General features: G+C 36.2%; 1 protein-coding gene across 7 annotated transcripts in view; it reads left to right on the top strand.

The window, feature by feature from the left end:
* NUP98 (nucleoporin 98 and 96 precursor) overlaps window positions 1-20,268 on the top strand; it is a 117,551-nt gene that overhangs the window by 54,804 nt on the left and 42,479 nt on the right. For all 7 annotated transcript variants that reach the window (XM_058687905.1, XM_058687904.1, XM_058687903.1 and 4 more), the window contains 5 exons: window positions 7,171-7,287; window positions 8,526-8,824; window positions 11,969-12,082; window positions 12,904-13,042; window positions 19,338-19,515. In XM_058687905.1, the coding sequence (XP_058543888.1) occupies window positions 7,171-7,287; window positions 8,526-8,824; window positions 11,969-12,082; window positions 12,904-13,042; window positions 19,338-19,515 (847 nt within the window). The remainder of the gene's footprint in view (window positions 1-7,170; window positions 7,288-8,525; window positions 8,825-11,968; window positions 12,083-12,903; window positions 13,043-19,337; window positions 19,516-20,268) is intronic.

Here is a 20,268-nt window from a genome sequence, read left to right as displayed (position 1 = left end):
TTTATGCTGTCAGCTTTCCATGATTGAGTTGTTAGAATCTAGAATGTAGTATTAACTGTATTTAACTATCTAAAAGAAATGGCAGATGCTACTGTTCACTTCCTAAACCAAACCTTGGGCTACCACTTTATAACTCTGTAAACAGTTGCCATATAATACCACAGATGGTAAAAGATTAATGAAGGACTTTATAAGTATGGCCGCCACTAGAACAGCACTCTGCTCTGAAAGATGAATTTGATAGATTAACGGTGTGAGAACCTTTTCAGTGCCACATCTTTTTCCTTTTGCCTTTTCATTCTAGTCAGAGGAATTTACTATAGAGCAAGCCAGTAATTATATTTATTCTGAGTGACAAAAATTTGAAAATACTCTTTAAAAAAAATTTTTTTTTTAATGTTTATTTTTCAGAGAGAGAGCGCACACGTGCATGAGCTGGGGAGGGGCAGAGAGAGAGGGAGACACAGAATCCAAAGCAGGCTCCAGGCTCTGAGCTGTCAGCACAGAGTCTGATGCAGGGCTCAAACCCAGTAACCGCGAGATCATGACCTGATACGAAGTCAGACGCTTAACTGACTGAGCCACCCAGGCGCTCTGAAAATATTCTTTAATTCACGTGTACGTTCCTTCATTCAACAAACATATATCAAGTAACTACTAAATGCCAAGTGTGATGGGCACTGGGAATGCAACTAAGAACAAAATTCATTCCTCTGTCACCCAATTCATAATCTGTGAGGGGAGAGAGATGTTGACAGTAATCACAAGTGAGACAAATGACAGAAAGAAGCAAAGATTGCCACTGTAGGAGAGACTAATAGCATGATGAAAGAAAGCTGCTCTGAAGATGTGTTATTTAAATTGAGGATGGAGGGGCACCTGGCTGACTTGGTGGAGCATAGAACTCTTGACCTCCAGGTTGTGAGTGAGCCCCATGTTGGGCATAGAGAGTACGTTAAAAATAAATAAACTGAAGAGGGTTAGGGAGGACTGTCAGAGGGAATATTTTGCTGTGTTTCTGGTTTAAATATGCCTATGTTTTTTTTTTTTTTCAAGTAACAGTTTTGCTTAATTTTTTTTAATGTTTATTTATTATTTTGAGAGAGAAAGAGAGAGCGCAAGTAGGGGATGGGCAAAGAGAGAGGGAGACACAGAATCTGAAGCAGGCTCCAGGCTCCAAGCTGTCAGCACAGAGCCCAACGTGGGACTCGAACCCACTAACTGTGAGATCATGACCTGAACCGAAGTTGGACGCTTAACCGATTGAGACACCCAGGCACCCCTAGATAAGAGTTTTATTTTCCAGTATTATTTTGAATATTTGTTTTAAACATAACTTACTTGAATTAATGGTATTCTATCCTGTATTTGCCAAATCAGGGTTTTTTTCCCCCCTCCATTTACATAGAATACTAGAAGATGCAAGTCGTCCTTATGGCGATGGTAGGAAGGAGAGATTGCAAGGAGTACAAGGAAACTTTTGGGTATGGTGACTGTGTTTTTCTGGATTATGATAATGGTTTCTCTGGTGTACACAGATGTCAAAACTTATCAAATTGTACAATTTAGTATGTGGAGTTTACTGTACGTTAGCTATGAACTAATAAATGTGGCAAGGTTTATGGGATACAAGTTCAATGTATGAAAGTCAATTTTGGGGTGCCTGGGTGGCTCAGTCAGTTAAGCAGCTGACTTTGGCTCAAGTCATGATCTCACCGTTAGTGAGTTTGAGCTCCACATATGGCTCTCTGCTGCCAGCATGGAGCCCGGTTCAGACCCTCTGTCCTCCTCTCTGTGCCCCTCCCCAGCTTGTGCATGTGTGCACTCTCTCTCAAAAAAAGAAAAAAAAGAAAGGAATGCTTGGGTGGCTCCGTTGGTTGAGCGTCTAATTTCAGCTCAGCTTGTGAACTCAAGGTTCATGGGTTCAAGCCCCTGCATTGGGCTCTGTGCTGACAACTCAGAGCCTGGAACCTGCTTCTGATTCTGTGTCTCCCTCTGTCTCTGCCCATGCCCCATTTGTCCCTCCCTCCCTCCCTCTCTCTCTCTCAAAAATGAATAAATGTTAAAAAAATTTTTTTTAATTAAAAACATAAATCTTTTTTTTTTTTTTTTTTTTTTTATTTATTTTTGGGACAGAGAGAGACAGAGCATGAACGGGGGAGGGGCAGAGAGAGAGGGAGACACAGAATCGGAAACAGGCTCCAGGCTCCGAGCCGTCAGCCCAGAGCCTGACGCGGGGCTCGAACTCACGGACCGCGAGATCGTGACCTGGCTGAAGTCGGACGCTTAACCGACTGCGCCACCCAGGCGCCCCAAAAACATAAATCTTTTAAAAAAATCAATTTTATTACTACATACCTTTCTAGCTATATTCCTATAAGCCAGTTGAGAGCAGTGACTTAACTATGGCAGAATATACATGAATCTGTCATTTGTTTTTACTTATGAAGTATTTCATTGTTGAAATAAACTTAGTCTTTGAAGTCACATAGTTTTGCTTTCCCAAATTAGTTTTGCTATACTCTGTTCTTTGTACCTAACTTCATATTTCTGGTCTCAGTCCTCTTCACTTTTGCCTGGCACTGTTTTTATGTTTTATGTTTGGTTCCTTATCTTCTAGTTGAAAGTATGTTCTTCATGTGAAATATTTAATCAGTCTCCCCACCCTGGTTGCTGTGTTTCAGTCTGTTGTAGCTGGTGTTTTTTTATGATTGTCAAGTTGTCCCATCTTGGCCAGCAAAAGCGGGGTGTTCAGGAGAAGTTCTTTGCACATAGGCTCTGATAGTGTTTGATAATTTCTTTGCTTATTAGGATTCACTGTGTAAAATTTTGTCCAGGATTTCTTGCCATCTGTGTTAATGACTTAGAATGGCTTGAATTTTCCTTTCCTACATGTTTTTTTTTCAAATGTTTTTATTTATTTCTGAGAGAGAGAGAGAGAGAGAGAGAGAGAGAGAGAGAGAGAGAGAGAAAACAAGTAGGGGAGGGGCAGAGAGAGAGGGAGAAACCGAATCCGAAGCAGGCTCCAGCCTCTCAGCACAGAGCCTAACGCAAACCAGGAGATCATGACCTGAGCCAAAGTCAGACGCTTAACTGACTGAGCCACTTGGGTGCCCCTCTTACCTAATTTTAGTATAAAGTTTTTGCTGACCTTTTAAACAAATTGGAGAGTATTTCCTCCTTCTGTTGTCTGGACAAGTTTATGTAAGATAGACCTTTTTGGGTTTTGTTTATATTAAATATAGAGCACTAGTGAAGGTATATGGGCCTGAAGTTTTTTTGGTAGTAAGGCTTGGTTTTGGTTTTTTTCTTAATTATTAATTTATATAAAAGTTAATAGGGTATTGAGCTTTTTTATTTTTTGAGTCACCTTTGGCAAGTTATGTTTTTATAACGTTTGTTCATTTCAACTAAAATGTCAAATTCATTGGCATAAAGTTGTTAAAAAGTATCCTTACTATCTTCTTCATTTCAGTAGAATCTATGGGGATATCCCCATTTTCATTTCTGACAAAGATTTGTGTGTGTGTGTGTGTGTGTGTGTTCTCAGTCTGGTCATGGATCTACCAATTTTACTGATTTCAAAGAACTAACTTCTGACTTTTATTGATGCTCCCGATTCTGTGATTGTTTTCTATTTTATAAACTTTTATTTATATTTTCACTAATGTTTACTTTCATTTGGTCTTCAGTTCCTTCCTTTCTTCCTCCCCCCCTTTTTTTTGGTATTTAATTTCCTGTCCTTTTTACAAATAGACGCTTAGTTTTTTGATTTTCAGCTTTTCTTCTTTCCAAATACATGTATTTAAAGATATAAATTTCCTTTTAGTTCAGCTATATTTGTGTTCTCTAAGTTTTGATATGGAGTACTCTTTATTATCATCCAGGTAATAATTACATACGAATCAAATGCTTCTAATTTTCATGGGGGAGGTATTTTGAGCCTTGGATTATATGAGTATGAATTCTTAACATGGAGACTTTTAAGCGATTGTTTTGTTAGTGATTTCTAGTTTATGTTCAAAAAAGGTACTCCAGGTGATTTTGATTCTCTGAAATTTGTGGCTTGCTTTTATGATCCCAACATATGGCTAGTTTTTTTAATATTCCATGTGTATTTGACAAAACTATAGGAGCATCTGGGTGGTTCAGTTGGTTAAGTGTCTGCTTCTTGATTTCATCTCGGGTCATTGTCTCATGGTTCATGGGTTTGAGCCTTGCATCGGGCTTTGTGCTGACAGTGTGGAGTCTACTTGGGATTTTCTCTCTGTCTCTCTCTCTGCCCCTCCCACACACAATCTCTCTCAAAATAAATAAATAAATAAATATAAAAAAAAAAAAGAGAAAAGATAGTTGTTGGGGTATGGTCTTAAATTAGGCTAGGCTTGCTAATCATTTGGGTCTTCAGTATTCATACTGATTTTTCCTTTTTTTTTTTTTTTTTTTTTTAGTTTGGTTACTTTATTTCCTTAACTTCCAATATCACAAAAAATGAACACATCTACAGTTCCCTAAATTTATCCATTTTAATACTTAACAGGGTTTACAAATGTACGTCTGAATCACTTGTGTTTTACTTATTTTTTTTACTTAATAATTCTTGTTGTAAACTATAAATAAAAATGGTTAAAATGATAAATTTTATGTTAAGTGTACAATTCAGTGGCATTAAGTACATTCACAGTATTGTGTAACCATCACAACCATTTCTAGAACTTTTTCATCATCCCAAACAGGAAAAATGCACCTGTTATGCAATAATTCTGTATCTCCTCCTCCTTTCAGTCCCTTTTAACCTCTGTATTACTTTCTGTCTGTATGAATTAGCCTATTTTAGATACTTATATAAGGGGATTCCTACAGTATTCTTTTTCATGTCTGGATTATTTTACTTGGCTTAATGTTTTTAATATTCATAATATTGTAGCATGTATCAAAGCTTCATTGAAGCTTTAAGGCTGAATATTCTGTTGTATGGATATGCCACATTTTGTTTATCCATTCATCTGTTGTTCGATGTTTGGGTTATTCCACACTTTAGCTATGTGAATAGTGCTGTTATGAACATTGGTGTACAAGTATCTGTTTTCAGTTATTTGGGGTGTATATCTAGGATTGGAATTGTTTGGTCATTCTGTATTTAACCTTTTGAGGAACTGTCAAACTGTTTTCTACAGTACCTACACCATTTTACATTCTTAGCAGCAATGCATGTTTTCATGTTCTCCATTTGCTTGTCAGCACTTAGTATTTTCTGTTTGTGTGTGTGTAATAGCCATTCTACTGGGTGTGAAGTGGTATTTTGTGCTTATAATTTGCATTTCCTTTATAACTAGTAATGTTGAACATCTTATTTGCTTATTGGCCATTCATCTTCTTTGAAGAAATATCTTGTCTCCTTTTGTGTCTTTTTTAAAAATTATTTTATGTCTGTCATTTTCACAACTGCTTAAGGCAATAATTAGAGTTAAAAGATAATGATACTGACTTACAGAGAATTTTTGCTTTTTTATGACAAGTGCTTATTGAGATGAGTCAGAACTGAACTTGTGATTTATACTTTTTACTTTTAGTTCTCTCTTAACTCCAGAGGTAAAGACTTTCCAGGTCCCAACACAGAATAAGTGGCATTCACTAGTGCCCCTAACCTCCTGGTGGCTCCAGACTCCAGTCTCTATCTCTCTAGTCCCTCAAAACTGTCAGGCACACCATCAACCTCTTAACCTTCCCCTTGGAATCAGAGAAGTCCCAAGGAGGGGCTCCTGGCTGGCTCAGTTGGAAGAGCATGTAACTCTTAATCTCAGGGTTGTGAGTTTGAGCCCCATGTGGGGTGTAGAAATCGCTTAAAATCAAAAAGCAAAATTTTAGAGAAGAAAAGTCTCCAGGAGAAAAGCAATCGTAAATAACAGACACCGTTATAATAACACCTCTCTGTGCCAGTGTCCCTCCAGGTGCTGGTTCAGTCCTTTTTTACTATCTTATTAGCTTTCCATGCCTGTAAAGAGCTCTAGCTTTTCTGATTGTCTCTCTAGGAGGATTGGTTTGTGTTACCCATTAATAGGAAGGCAAGTTTTAATTTTCATGGAAATAACAATTCTTTATTGTCAAGTGCCTATTTCATTGGCTTATTTAATACATATTTAATGACACCATTATAATAAGGACTATAGCATACACGCATTTAGAACAAATGCTGCTGACAATTGTTACCATATAACTCAGTTGTTGAGATTAGAAATAAATAGATGAGTGTTATTTATATACTGCTTGCAACTTGTATTTTTATTTTTATTTTTTTCAGTTTATTTATTTGGGAGAGAGAGTGGAAGAGGGCCAGAGAGAGAAGGAGAGAGTGAGTCCCAAGAAGGCTCCATGCTGTCAGCACAGAGCCTGACGTGGGGCTGGAACTCATGAACTGTGAGATCATGACATGAGCTGAAATCAAGAGTCTAGAGCTTAACCAACTGAACCACCAGGCGCCCCTGCAGTTTGTTATTTTTAAGAGGGAGTGTAGCATATTAGTTAATCCAGTGAGTTTTTAAGTGAAGATTGATTAATATCTCTTCATATGGTTCTTTGTTTGAAGCTTATATACCACGGATGTTCTTGCCTTAAGTAAACCTTCTGTACGCAAATTTGAAATTTTGTGATTATTTGAATATCAGGGGTTTTTACTCCTATTTCTTTCTTGTCATCTTTAAAAGAAATCTTATTTAGTCAGCAAATACCTCCTTTCTGTTTCTTCAAGACAGCATGCCAAGTTCTATGAAGAGACAGTCATAAATCCTGACTGTCAAAAAAGGAAGAAAGTGTTTAAAGAGAAGACATATAGAGAATTACTCAAAACATGAGACATACTATGATGGGTTATCTAAGTGTCTGGATAAAGTGTTCAGGATTCAGTGAAGGATGACTGTTTTCAAAGGGGATTCCCCACTTTGTTTTGAATGTGCTTAGCATATTCTTCCAAACAGCAGAGTATAATATATTTGAGACCTTAAGTCCTGGTTATATATTAAAGACTGTGAATTGAACCTCTTTGGCCATTGTTATTTATGTAGGAGCTGAATGAGGGTGCTCTTTTTGACTCTGGTTTTTAAGGTAATGCCAGTGATGTGATTATGTGCACCTGAGTTCTTTTTTTTTTTTTTTTTTGGTCTCTGTTTATAGGAAGAGCATTAAGAAGTTGGTTTTGAAAAACCTTAACAACAGCAATCTCTTTTCTCCTGTTAACCGTGACTCCGAAGATCTCGCTTCACCATCTGATTATCCAGAAAATGGGGAGAGGTAAACCAGATTTTGTTTTGGGTTGTTCCTGGAAGAGAGCCCTGTTCTCATTCTGAAGAGATTCTAAGCTTGGAATTTACTCATTCTGTGAAAATGTATGAAGTTTGGTGAATGTTGCATAGTATTACAGCATATGAGCATCTAGAAATTAAGTCCTGTTCTTGTTTTTTGAGTACTTTAGACCTTAAAATTATTGGAGTTCTTCTGATTCAGTTTTGCATAACTATTTTGGTATCCGTGCATGTCATTTTGAACCAGGGTTCTCACACATTTGACACCCTTCACCACCTTCAAAATGAGCAATATCTTGTTTGTGATCATTATCAAAGTGATACATGGTCACTGTAACCAAACCAAAAAAATAAGTAATAAGTATACAAGTGTATAAAGGAGGAAGTGGAAATAGTCACCCTTACAACCCTTAATAGTTTGATGTCTTTTCTTAAAATTTTGAAATTTGTTTATATAGATATTGTAGAGATAGGCATGAATGATGCAATGTTTTATAGCTTGCTTATTTTTATTTATTTTATTATAAATACCTTTCTATATCAATATGAATATATATATGCCTCTTTTTTAATTACTTGGTAGCCATTATTGTGAATATATGATAATTAGTTCCCCATTAGAAGACATTTAGATTATTTTGATATTCCTATATTCAGAGTAATGCCTCAGTGAAAAATTCTATTTATATCTTTGCACTCCTGTTTTTGTTTTTTGTTTTTGTCTCTCGGGATAAAATTCTAGTTTGATTTTTCATGAATGAAGCATTTTCTAATACCTTGCTGATAATAATATTGAAAACCTAAAATTTTTCAATTTTTTTAGTTTGAAATTCACCACTCTTATTTGACCTTACATAGTAGAGTGCCTTTTTTTTTTTTTAACTAAAAATTGGGAAAATTGGGATGCTCAGATTCACTCATTCATGAAAATATAGGAGTTAAAGGCATGGAATCTACAGCCAGTTTTCCTGGGTTAAAATCCCAACTCTAGCACTTAGAACTTTTTTAATTTGGGCAAGTTACTTTCTTATTCTCTGTCAGTTTTCTTTCCTGTAAAAGAGAATGATAGGAACCTTTTACAGAGGGTTACCACAAGTATTAAATAAAATTTTAATATATGGAATTACCTAGAATAGTCCCGGGCACTTATTAGTAAAAGCTCAGTGAAGGTTGGCTATTACCATTGTTACAAAGAGCTAAGATATTATTTGTTTTCTACCTTTTCAGGTTCAGTTTCCTGAGCAAACCTGTTGATGAGAACCATCAGCAGGATGGAGATGATGATTCTCTTGTGTCACGTTTTTATACTAACCCTATTGCCAAACCCATTCCTCAAACCCCAGAGAGTGCTGGAAATAAACACAACAGCAGTAGCAGTGTGGATGATACCATTGTTGCACTAAACATGCGTGCTGCCTTGCGAAATGGGCTGGAAGGAAGCAGTGAAGAGACCTCTTTTCATGAGGAGTCACTGCAGGATGACAGAGAAGAAATAGAAAATAATGCTTACCATATGCATCCAGCAGGTCAGATTTAGATTGGTACATGAGTAATCTTTTACTAGTCATTTAAGACCTCTTACTTGTCACAGATTTTCAACTTAGTGGAAGTCAGGTATCTGAACTTTTTAATGTTTTTATTGCATTTTCTAGAAGTTAACATTTTAAACCCTTTTCACATACTCTTTGGTTGATTTTTTCTTTTTTTTAATGTTTATTTATTTTGAAAGAGAAAGTGCACTCACATGAGCAGGGGAGGAGCAGAGGGAGAGGGAGAGAATCCCAGGCAGGCTTCAGATTCAATGTGGAGCCTGACACGGGTCTTGATCTCAGGACTGTGAGATCATGACCTGAGCCGAAATTGAAAGTGGGACACTTAACTGACTGAGCCACCCAGGTGCCCCTGCTTTGGTTGATTCTTAATTCACATACTTTCTGTATTTTTGGAGTAAATTCATGTCATTAATTATCCTGGCATAAAAATCCCAAATTTTATAGCCACAGAGACTATCCTACTTTTTCTAGCTTTATAAACTCAGATTGCTTACTAGTTTTTTAATTAAAATAATAGTGATAATTATTATCATATAAGGGTTTGAGATATGAATTAGCATAGTATATAAACCATAATGACTGAAATGTGTAGGGATTCAAATGGTATACGTTGTTATGTTTATTTATTATCACCTCAGTTCTGTGCTTTTCTTTCATTCCCCCCAACAATGAACTGATTAGTTTTTCCCAACTGATCTATGAAACAAATAATGTAAACTACAAGATTATAGTGTCTTGATTGTTTACTTAAAGCTTGCCTTTTTTTCTTTGTTGACCTAATATCTCATTTGTTGTTGTTGTTGTTTTAATTTTTTTTTAATTTTTTTTTTTTTAATGTTTATTTATTTTTGAGACAATGCAAGAGACAGAGTGCAAGCAGTGGAGGGGCAGACGGAGGGAGACACAGAATCTGAAGCGGGCTCCAGGCTCTGAGCAGTTAGCCCAAAGCCGACACAGGGCTCAAACTCATGAACCGTGAGATCATGACCTGAGCCGAAGTCTGACACTTAACTGACTGAGCCACTCAGGAGCCCCTGTTGTTGTTTTTTTTTAATGTTTATTTATTTTTGAGAGAGAGTGTGGGCAGGGGAGGGGCAGAGAGAGAGGGAAAGGGAGAATCCCAAGCAGACTTCATGCTGTCAGCACAGAGCTTGACACGGGGCTCAAACCTACAAACACACGATCATGACCTGAGCCAAAATTGAGAGATGCTTAACTGACTGAGTCACACAGGCACCCCTCATTTGGGTTTTGATTAATGTAATCACATTCCTTTTTTTTTTTTTTTTAACAGATACAATTTATATATAGTGAAGTGCACAGATATTAAGTGTTTATTTCAATCAATTTTGACATATATATACTGAATATATATAATGGAAACTGGAAAGTTTTTATGTCCCCATCCCCAGAAGTTGACCACAGTCTGGTTTCTGTCACATAGATTAGTTTTGCCTATTCTTGGACTTTATATAAATGGAATAATACTATATATATTCTTTTTGACTCTATAATTTTTATCAGATTTAATCCACAATATGTCAACAGTTCATTCTTTTTTTATTGTTGAGTAGTAATCCATTACTATAAATATGCCACATTTGGTTTATCCATTCTCTGTTAGTGAACATTTGAGTTGTTTTATAGTTCATCTTGCAGTGTCTGTAACATTTTTCTGTATCTAATCATCTTACTGCCTTCACATATATTTTCTGGTCACTTGGTGCCCTGTGAAAACAACTTTATATTTTATTTGTGTGTGTATCTACATGAATTCATTATGATACTACATCGGTTTTGCAAATACCCAGTCTAGATTTTTTTTTTTAATTGCTCTTTGTTTTCTCATTGACCTTGTTTGTCACCTCTCATTTTAAAGTTCCATCCCCAGGGACACTATAACAACTCTCTAAACATTGCCAGTAGAGAAACACATTGAGTATACAAGTGGGCGTTGCAGGAGGATGAAGTTTGATTTGATATTAGCCTTAAATTCTCTCACAAAGCAAGTTAGCCTAATTTGTACCTATAAATGGGACAAGGGGTGATTAAAACAAGCATACCAGTGTTCTGTTTTCTTGAGTTCTTCAGAAATCTACTTAGTTAATACTTTTAAAAATAACACTAATTTAGACCTTTTTTTGTTTTTATTTTTAAATAACACTAGATGTTTAAGTTTCCATTTGTCCTTGGGACTTTCTTATGTAGGATTTTTCTTTTTCTTTTTTTTCTTTTCTTTTCTTTTCTTTTTTAATTTATTTGGAGAGAGAGAGAGCAGGGGAGGGGCGGAGAGAGAGAATCCTAAGCAGGCTCTGCACTGCCAGCATGGAGCCCAGCACTGCTAACATGGAGCCCAGTACGGGGCTCGAGCCCATAAACTGTGCGATCATGACCTGAGTCTAAACTAAGAGTCAGACACTTAACTGACTAAGCCACCCATGTACCCCTCGTGTCGGATTTTTCATCTTGATTTTAGCTCTTTACTTAGGGATGTAAATTTGAAAGATAAAAGGGGTTTATGGAAGACAGGCTGTAAAATAACACGTATTGACTTTGGAGTTATAGCTCTGCCTATACCGCCGAATTACTTTGTAATCAAGGCAGGTTCTTTACACATTGGGTTTTGGAATTTTCATCTGTAGAATAAAAGTATCTTAAGTAACCCTTTCTCAGAACTCATTTTATGGATTATGTTTCATAGTATAGTATGTTAATGGAGGCCGTATGAAAAGAAGTTTCTCTGGTTAATTAGCGTGAGAAACACTGGATTAAGTGAAGTTAAATAGACTTAATTATTTGACAAGTTCTCAGAGCCTGTAACATACTATCATGTGCATGTTTCCCAAACTTACTTGACCAGGAATCTTTAAACAACAACAACAACAAAAAAACACACGGTTTCTTAGGCATATAGTGTTCCTTAGAAAACCAGTTTGGAAAAATGCTTTATTCCTATATGTTTTCTCTTTATTTAATAATTTATTTAGTTACTGATTGTTTCAGATTATATTAGCTTTTAGATTATTATTTTTCAAAAAGGAAAAAGTGAAATATGAAAATTCCTCTACCTAAGGACAATTACGATTAATACTATATTTGCTGTTTCTTTTGTCATAGGCATTGTTCTCACTAAGGTTGGTTACTACACTATTCCATCTATGGATGACCTTGCCAAAATTACCAATGAAAAAGGAGAATGCATTGTCTCTGACTTCACTATTGGTCGTAAAGGTGAGTGTGAACGTAGAAGTTTGTAGTGTTTAAGCCAAAGATCTTCACCTTATTTTTGTAATTAAGTAAAAGAAGCTCTTGATAGCTGAATCCATTTCTTTTTTCCCCTATACTTGGACCCACCTTGACCTTCACGGTAGACACTTTGACAAGTAACAAAATAAGCTTATAATCGTGTAACATTCTTTGGTAACTGTTTGGCTCATTGGAGTTTTCTACAATTAAAGAAAGTAAGCAAGAAAATACTAAGAGAAAATTTAGTAATAAAAGATGGAGTAGTATTTAGGTTTAACTTCATACTAAGTTAATACAGATAACTTTTTGGGGGGGAAAATCTCATCTTGCTATATTGTATTTTCAAAAGGGCTCTCAGGTACACTGAAAGCTAGGTACTAAGTAAGGGTTGTTTCAAATGTAGCAGTAGTACAGATACTTAGAAGAGATTTAAGAAGGCTGTTTTGAGGATAAGTGCTATAGAAATGTAGATGTTAAACTAGATAACTGTGTTTGATGTCACCCCCTAATACATACTATGGATGAAATAACACAATGAAAGTATTACCAGATGATTTAAAATGTTCATGTTTAGCGACATTTGGCTGGCTCAGTCGACAGAGCATGTGACTCTTGTTCTCTGGGTTGTGAGTTTGAGCCCCATGTTGAATGTAGAGATTATTTAAAATTGTTAAGAAAATTAAATAAAATCCTGATTAATGTCTAAAGCTCCTTGCTTCCTCTGATTATTTAGTCACTGGGAGTATAAAATAGATTATTTGCCTTCTATACAGGATGAGTTTTTAACTATTTCCTTTGACTTGTAGGTTATGGTTCAATCTATTTTGAAGGAGATGTGAATTTGACAAATCTAAATTTGGATGATATTGTGCATATTCGAAGGAAAGAAGTGATTGTCTACTTAGATGATAACCAAAAACCACCTGTGGGTGAAGGGCTAAATAGGTATGAATTTATTTATGTATTTAGAAAAATCTGCTTGGGGTGCGTAGGTGGCTCAGTCAGTTAAACGTCTGACTTTGGCTCAGGTCATGATCTCACAGTTCGTGGGTTCAGGCCCTGTGTTGAGCTCTGTGCTGACAGCTCAGAGCCTGGAGCCTGCTTTGGATTCTGTGTGTGTCTCTCCCTCCTTCCTCCACTCACATTCTCTTTCTCTCAAAATAAATAAACATTGAAAAAAAATTTTAAGGAAAAAAAAAATAATCCACTAAATCACATTTTTTTATATTATATACATTTTCCTGCAACTTGCTTTTTTGACTTACTGTACAGTCTAAGATGATTGTTTCTTTAATTTAAAAGTAAAAATGGTAAAGAAATGCTACACTAGGACTTTTTTTTGACTCCTTTTCCCTAATATCATCAGGACCAACTGTTACTTTCCCAAAACACTTTTTAATAGTACTTTTTTTTCTTGTGTCTGCTATGATCATTTTTAACTCTCTTTATTGTAATTGGAGAAACTAGCTTCGGATACCTGTTCAGACACATGAAAGGGCCACAGGTAAAATAATTTATGTTCACAACCTACCAAGATTGAACTGTGAAGAAGTGGAAATTCAGAATAGCCCTATAAGTATAATAATTTTTAGATATTTCCTATTGTAGCAGTATTCTCATACAGGGAGTCATGACCCTGAAGCTTTTCTTTCCAGGAAGCAACTTTATTTGTGCTGGTATGGCTCAGTTGGGTTTGTACACGAAGAACTGAGCCCCAAACGCCGCCTGGTATAGTTTTTAATACGTTTTCTATTTCTTTGTCTCTCTTATATGGTAACAGACAAACATGCAGTCTGATTAAGTGGTCTCATGTTACAAGGTCATGAGGGATGTTGTCACATACACATATAGCCAGGTTGCCTTGAGGGTTTTTTTTTTTTTCTCTCTCTCTCTCTCTCTCCTTAGGGGACCCTACCAACCATAATAAGGAAATTGAATCAGTAATCAAAAAATACAGCCCCCCCCCCCCATGCCCCCAAAAGCCTTCAACCACATGACTTCAGACTACAGATCAATATCCTTGATGAATACCGAAGTAAATATCTTCAACAAAATATACATTTGACCCTTGAACTGTGTGAGCCCACATACATGGGTTTTTTTAATAGTACAGCACTGTAACTGCATTTTCCTTACGATTTTCTTAACATTTTCTTTTTTCTAGTTTATTATAATACAGTATATAATCACATAACATACAAAATATGTGTTAGTGGTTTATGTTATCAGTAAGGCTTCTAGTCAACTAGGCTATTAGTAGTAAAGTTTTGTGGGAGTCAGATACACAGATTTTCAACTGCACAGGGGGTTGGTACCCGACCGCAGCATTGTTCTGTCACCAGTTGTATTAGCAAATGGATTTCGTAGTACATCGGGAGGATTTTACACCATGACCAAGTAGGATTTATTCCTGAAACACAAGGAAGGTTCAACATAGAAAAATTGATCTTGTAATACATCATGTTTATAAAATGAATGAAGAAAATCACATGATAATCTCAACTGATGGGAAAAAGCATTTTGACAAAATACCCTTTTATGAGAAAGCCACGCAACAAACTAGAGATAGAGGAAAACTATCTCAGCTTAATGGAGGCCATATTTTCAACGTCCACAGAAAATATGCTCAGTGGTGGAAGAGTGAAAGCTTTTCCTCGCCACTTTTATTCAATATAACTGCCAGGGCAGTTATGCAAGGAACAAATACAAGGTATCATCCTGGGGGCCCTGGGTGGCTTAGTTAAGCATCCGACTCTTGATTACAGTTCGGGTTATGATCTCACAGTTGTGAGATTGAGCCCTCCATTGGGCTCTGTGCAGGTCATGGAGCCTGCTTAAGAGATTCTCTGTGTCTCTCTCTGTCTGTCTGTCTCTCTCTCTGCACCTCCCCTGTGTGCTCCCACCATCTGTCTCAAAAGAAAAAAGGCATCACCCAGATTGGAAAGGAGGAAGTAAAATATCTCTGTTGAGAGATGACATGATCTTATGTGGGAAACCTAAAGATTCCATAAAAAACAGTTATAAATTCAGCAAGGTAGCAGGATACAAAATTAACTCACAAAAATCAGTTAAGTTTCTATATACTAATAATGAACAGTCCAAAAAGGAAAGCAGTTCCATCAAAAAGAATAAAATATTTAGGAATAAGATTAACCAGGGAAGCAAAAGCTGAAAGAAGACAAACAAATGGTAATTATCTCATGTTCATGGATTGGAAGACTAAATTATTAAGATGTCTATACTACCCAAAGCAATCTACAGATTTAATGTAATCCCTATGAAGATACTAGCAGCATTGTACCTCACATATGTAGTTATTTTTGACAAGACTGCCAAAACCATTCAGTAGGGGAAAGAACAATCTTTTTACCAAATGATTCTGGGAAACCTGTATGCAGAAGCATGAAGTTGTACTTTTATACTATATTAAAAAAAAAACAAAAAACCTCAAAATGGACTAAAGCCTCAACATAAGACCTAAAACTTACAACACTCTTAGAGTAAAACATAGGGGAAGTTTTATGTGTGTGTGTGTGTATGTATGTGTGTGTGTGTGTGTGTGTGTGTGTGTGTGTGTGTGTATTTTTTTTTTTTTAAGTTTTTAGTTTACATACAGTGTATTAGTTTCAGGAGTACAGTATTCAACACTTCCATACATCACCCAGTGCTCATCACAAGTGCACTCCTTAATCCCCATTATCCATTTAACCCAACCCCCCCCCCCCAACCCCTCTGGTAACCATCATTTTGTTCTCTATGGTCAAGAGTCTGTTTTTTGGTTTGCCTCTCACTTTTTTCCCTCCTTTGCTTATTTGTTTTTTGAATTCCAGATATGAGTGAAATCATACAGTATTTATCTTTCTCAGAGTAATTTTGTTTAACATAATACTCTCTAGCTCCGTCCATGTTGTTGCAAATGGCAACATTTCATTCTTTTTTAAGGCTGAATAATATTTAATGGGGTGTGTGGTGTGTGTATACTTCTTTATCCATTCATCAATTGATGGACACTTGAACTGTTTCCATAGTTTGGCTATTATAATTATAATACTGTAAACGTTTGGGTGCATGTATCCCTTTGAATTAGCATTTTTGTGTTCTTTGGGTAAACACCTCATAGTTCAATTGCTGCATCACAGAGTAGTTCTGTTTTTTTTTTTTTAATGTTTGTTTATTTTTGAGAGAGAGAGAGCACGAGTGGGGGAGGGACAGAGAGAGAGGGAGACACAGAATCCAAAGCAGTCTCCAGGCTTCAAGCTGTCAGCACAGAGCCAGACATGGGGCTCGAACTCATGAACTGTGAGATCATGACCTGACCTGAAGTCAGACACTCAACCGACTGAGCCACCCAGGTGCCCCAGAGTAGTTCTGTTTTTAACTTTTTGAGGAATCTCCATACTGTTTCCCACAGTGGCTGCACCAGTTTGCATTCCCACCAACAGTGCAAACAGGTTCCTTTTTCTCCACATCCTCGCCAATACCTGTTGTTGTTTCCTGTGTTGTTGATTTTAGCTATTCTGACAGGTATGAGTGATACCTCATTGTAGTTTTGATTTGCATTTCCCTGTTGATGAGTGATACTGAGCATCTTTTCATGTGTTTTGGCCATCTGTACGTCTTCTTTGGGAAAACTGTTCATGTCTTCTGTCCATTTTTAATTGGATTATTCATTTTTTGGGTATTGAGTATTATAAGTTCTTTGTGTATTGTGGATACTAGCCCTTTATCAGATATGTCATTTGCAAATACCGTCTCCCATTTCTTAGGTTGCCTTTTGGTTTTGTTGATTGATTCCTTCATTGTGTAGAAGTTTGTTATTTTAGTATAGTCCCAATAGTTTATTTTTTATTTTGTTTCCCTTGCCTCTGGAGACATACCTAGAAAGAAGTTGCTGTGGCCAGTGTTAAAGAAGTTAACTGCCTGTGTTCTCTCCTAAGATTTTTATGGTTTCAGGTCTCACATTTAGGTCTTTAATCCATTTTGAATTTATTTTTGTGTATGGTGTAAGAAAGTGGTCCAGTTTTATTCTTTAGCATGTTACTGTCCAGTTTTCCCAACACCATTTTTTGAAGAGACGTTCTTTTTTTAAATGGTTGTTTATTTTTAAGAGAGAGGGAATGGGGGGAAGGGCAGAAAGAATGGGAGACGGAAAATCCCAAGCAGACTCCTTGTTCCCAGCACAGAGCCTGATGTGTGGTTCAAACTCACTAACCATGAGATCATGATCTGAGCTGATGGAAATCAAGAGTTGGGACAGTTAACCAACTGAGCCACCCAGGTGCCCCAAGGCCTTCTTTTTACCATGTCATTATATTTTGACAAGGATTTACTGAATACAACACTAAAAGCATAGGCAACAATAGTAAAAATGAACAAATTAGACTACATTAAAATATAAGAACCCTGTACATCTAAGAACACATGCAACAGAATGAAAAGCCAACCTGCAGAATGGGAGCAAATATTTACAAATCATATTTCTGGTAAGTGGTTAATATGAAGAACTATATCTCAACAACAACAAAAATACCACCAAAAAAAAAAAAAAACTGGACAAAGGACTTCAGTACACATGTCTCCAGAGATACAGATGGCTAGCAAACATATGAAAAGGTACTCAACATTGCTAATAATTAGAGAAATGCAAATCAAAACCACAGTGAGCCATCATACCATCAGGATCGTTACTAAGTTTAAAAAAGAAAAGTTTTGGCAAGAATATGGAGAAATTGGAACCTTTGTATATCTTGGTGGGAATGTAAAATCGTTCAGTTACTATGGAAAAGAGTATGGTGATTCCTCAGAAAATTAAAAATGACCCATCAGTTTCTAAAGAATTGGAAGCAATATACACATATGTGTGTATGTGTGTGTGTGTATGTATCTAGATATATACGTATATCTATATACGAGTATAGATATAGATATGTAGATGTGCATACAGATATAGATACATAGATGTATATATAGATATATATCCTGGGTATATATCCAGATGGATTGGCAGCAGGATCTCACAACCATGAGTGATTACACACCCATGTTCGTAACAGTGTTCATAATAGCAAAGTAGAAGCAACCCAAATATTCATTGACAGGTGAATGGATAAACAAAATCTTTTTACACACAATGGAATATTATATAGCCTTAAAAAGGAAGGAAGTTCTGACATATGCTAAAGCACGGATGAACCTTGAGGACATAAATAAACTGGTCATAAAACATCGAATACTGTATGATTCCACTTATTTAAGGCCATCTAAAGAGACAGATTCATAGAAACAAACAATAGAATAGTGGTTGCCAGTGGGTAGAGGTAGGGGAGTTGTTTTCTAAGGATAGAGTTTTACTTAGGAAAGGTAAGTTTTGGAAATTGGTTGCACAACAGCGTGGACATACTTAACATTACTGAATGGTATAAAAAGGAAAGGGTTAAGGTGGTAAATTTCTTTTTAAGATGTAAATTTTGTGTTATATCTTTTATCACACTAAAAAGAATAATGTTTTAAAAAGTCACCTATTAAATAATGTGATTTAATTGTGTTCTATCTGGGGGCACTTGGCTGGCTTAGTTGGTGGAATCATGTGACTCTTGATCTCGGGGTTGTAGGTTCAAGCCCCCACATTGGGCATAGAGATTACTTAATAAAAGTTTTTTTTCTTTAAGTCATCTATTATTATGTACTAATGACTGTACTAGGTGTAAGTCATACAGAATGAATAGAACACAGTCCTTGATCTCACATGTTGATATTAGAAGGTGTACCTTACTGCAGTTACAGTCATCTTCCTCCCACTCAATATTTAATGGTTAATATTATGGTATTCCTGATAGCTCATTCTGGAAACATTTGTTAGTGGTAGTTGCTGCTATTATTAATGTTGTTAAGTACAACACCACTTTAAGACCTTCACCAAGAGTTAAGTCCTAGATCTGGACTTTTAGCACTGAATTTGATCAAGGATGTGTAGCTTAAGTGTCAAAATTTTATTGGAAATAATTGACGTGTCGTGGTAGTTTAAAGTAAATGGAGTTTGACTCTTCAACCAGATATTAAGTTAGGTGATGTGGGGGTGATTCCTTGCTTTTAAGCTTATCTACCCTAAGAGGCAGGACACAAGTTTATGTAACACCTGCAGAGTAATTCCAAAGTAACACAGGTACCTTTATTTAGATGTTACTTGGCTTTCTGGTCTTAAGTATGGAACATTTACACTTCACTTGGTTGTACATTACAGGAAGGCCGAAGTTACACTGGATGGAGTTTGGCCAACAGATAAAACATCTCGCTGTTTAATAAAGAGCCCAGATCGACTTGCTGATATGAACTATGAGGGCAGATTGGAAGCAGTTTCAAGGAAACAGGGAGCTCAATTCAAAGAGTACCGTCCCGAAACAGGTTCTTGGGTGTTTAAGGTATATAGTCAACTCAACCTAGTTCTTGTAAACTGTAGTTACACTGACAAAATGTGTTAGAAGAGTCTCTCTTAAATTCTTTTCATTTTTACAAATTAGGAAACAGATGTAGAGGTACATTATGATTTGCTCCAAATTACATATGTTAGTTAAACACCAGAACAATAAGGAGCTATTAAAAACTTTTATGCTAATGATTCACATCTTCTACCCCATCCTGTGAGCATGTAGATACACTTCTAAGGAGTGGTTTTTCTAATGTGTGACATCCTTAGAGACATGAGGCAGAATTTTAGTCTCTTGATACCAACTCTTCCTAAATTGTCATTCATTTAAAGATTTTTGGGGATGAAGACATTGACTTCCTCCCTTCCTTGATAGTTTAACCCAGTGGTTTATTTTCTTCTAGGCCAGTTGGATTATTTAACTAGTTAAAGGTCCTTGTGTAGGTAGTGAACAACTAGGCAGCATATAGAAATGAAAATAGTAGCAGTGTTTCTGGATTCGGTTTCCTGTATTAATAATTTAGTAATTGTATATGAGCAACTAGTACATGTACTAATCATCTAAATCTAGGGACAACAGTAAAGTGTGATAGATGACATCGTGCCTTAAATATTATGATCTCTCTTTTTTTTTTTTAAAGCTAATTCTGCAAGATTGTAAGGACAAGTATTGTGGAAGCTCTTAGGAATATAAGTGTTAAAGCTGATTTTGTTGATTCTGAGGCGCTTGGCTGGCTCAGTCAGTGGA

The sequence above is a fragment of the Neofelis nebulosa genome, chromosome 10 (genome assembly GCF_028018385.1).
Source record: "Neofelis nebulosa isolate mNeoNeb1 chromosome 10, mNeoNeb1.pri, whole genome shotgun sequence".
Classification (NCBI taxonomy): domain Eukaryota; kingdom Metazoa; phylum Chordata; class Mammalia; order Carnivora; family Felidae; genus Neofelis; species Neofelis nebulosa.
The sequence above is the reverse complement of the archived record's forward strand: the minus strand, read 5'-3'. Positions and strand labels throughout refer to the sequence as shown.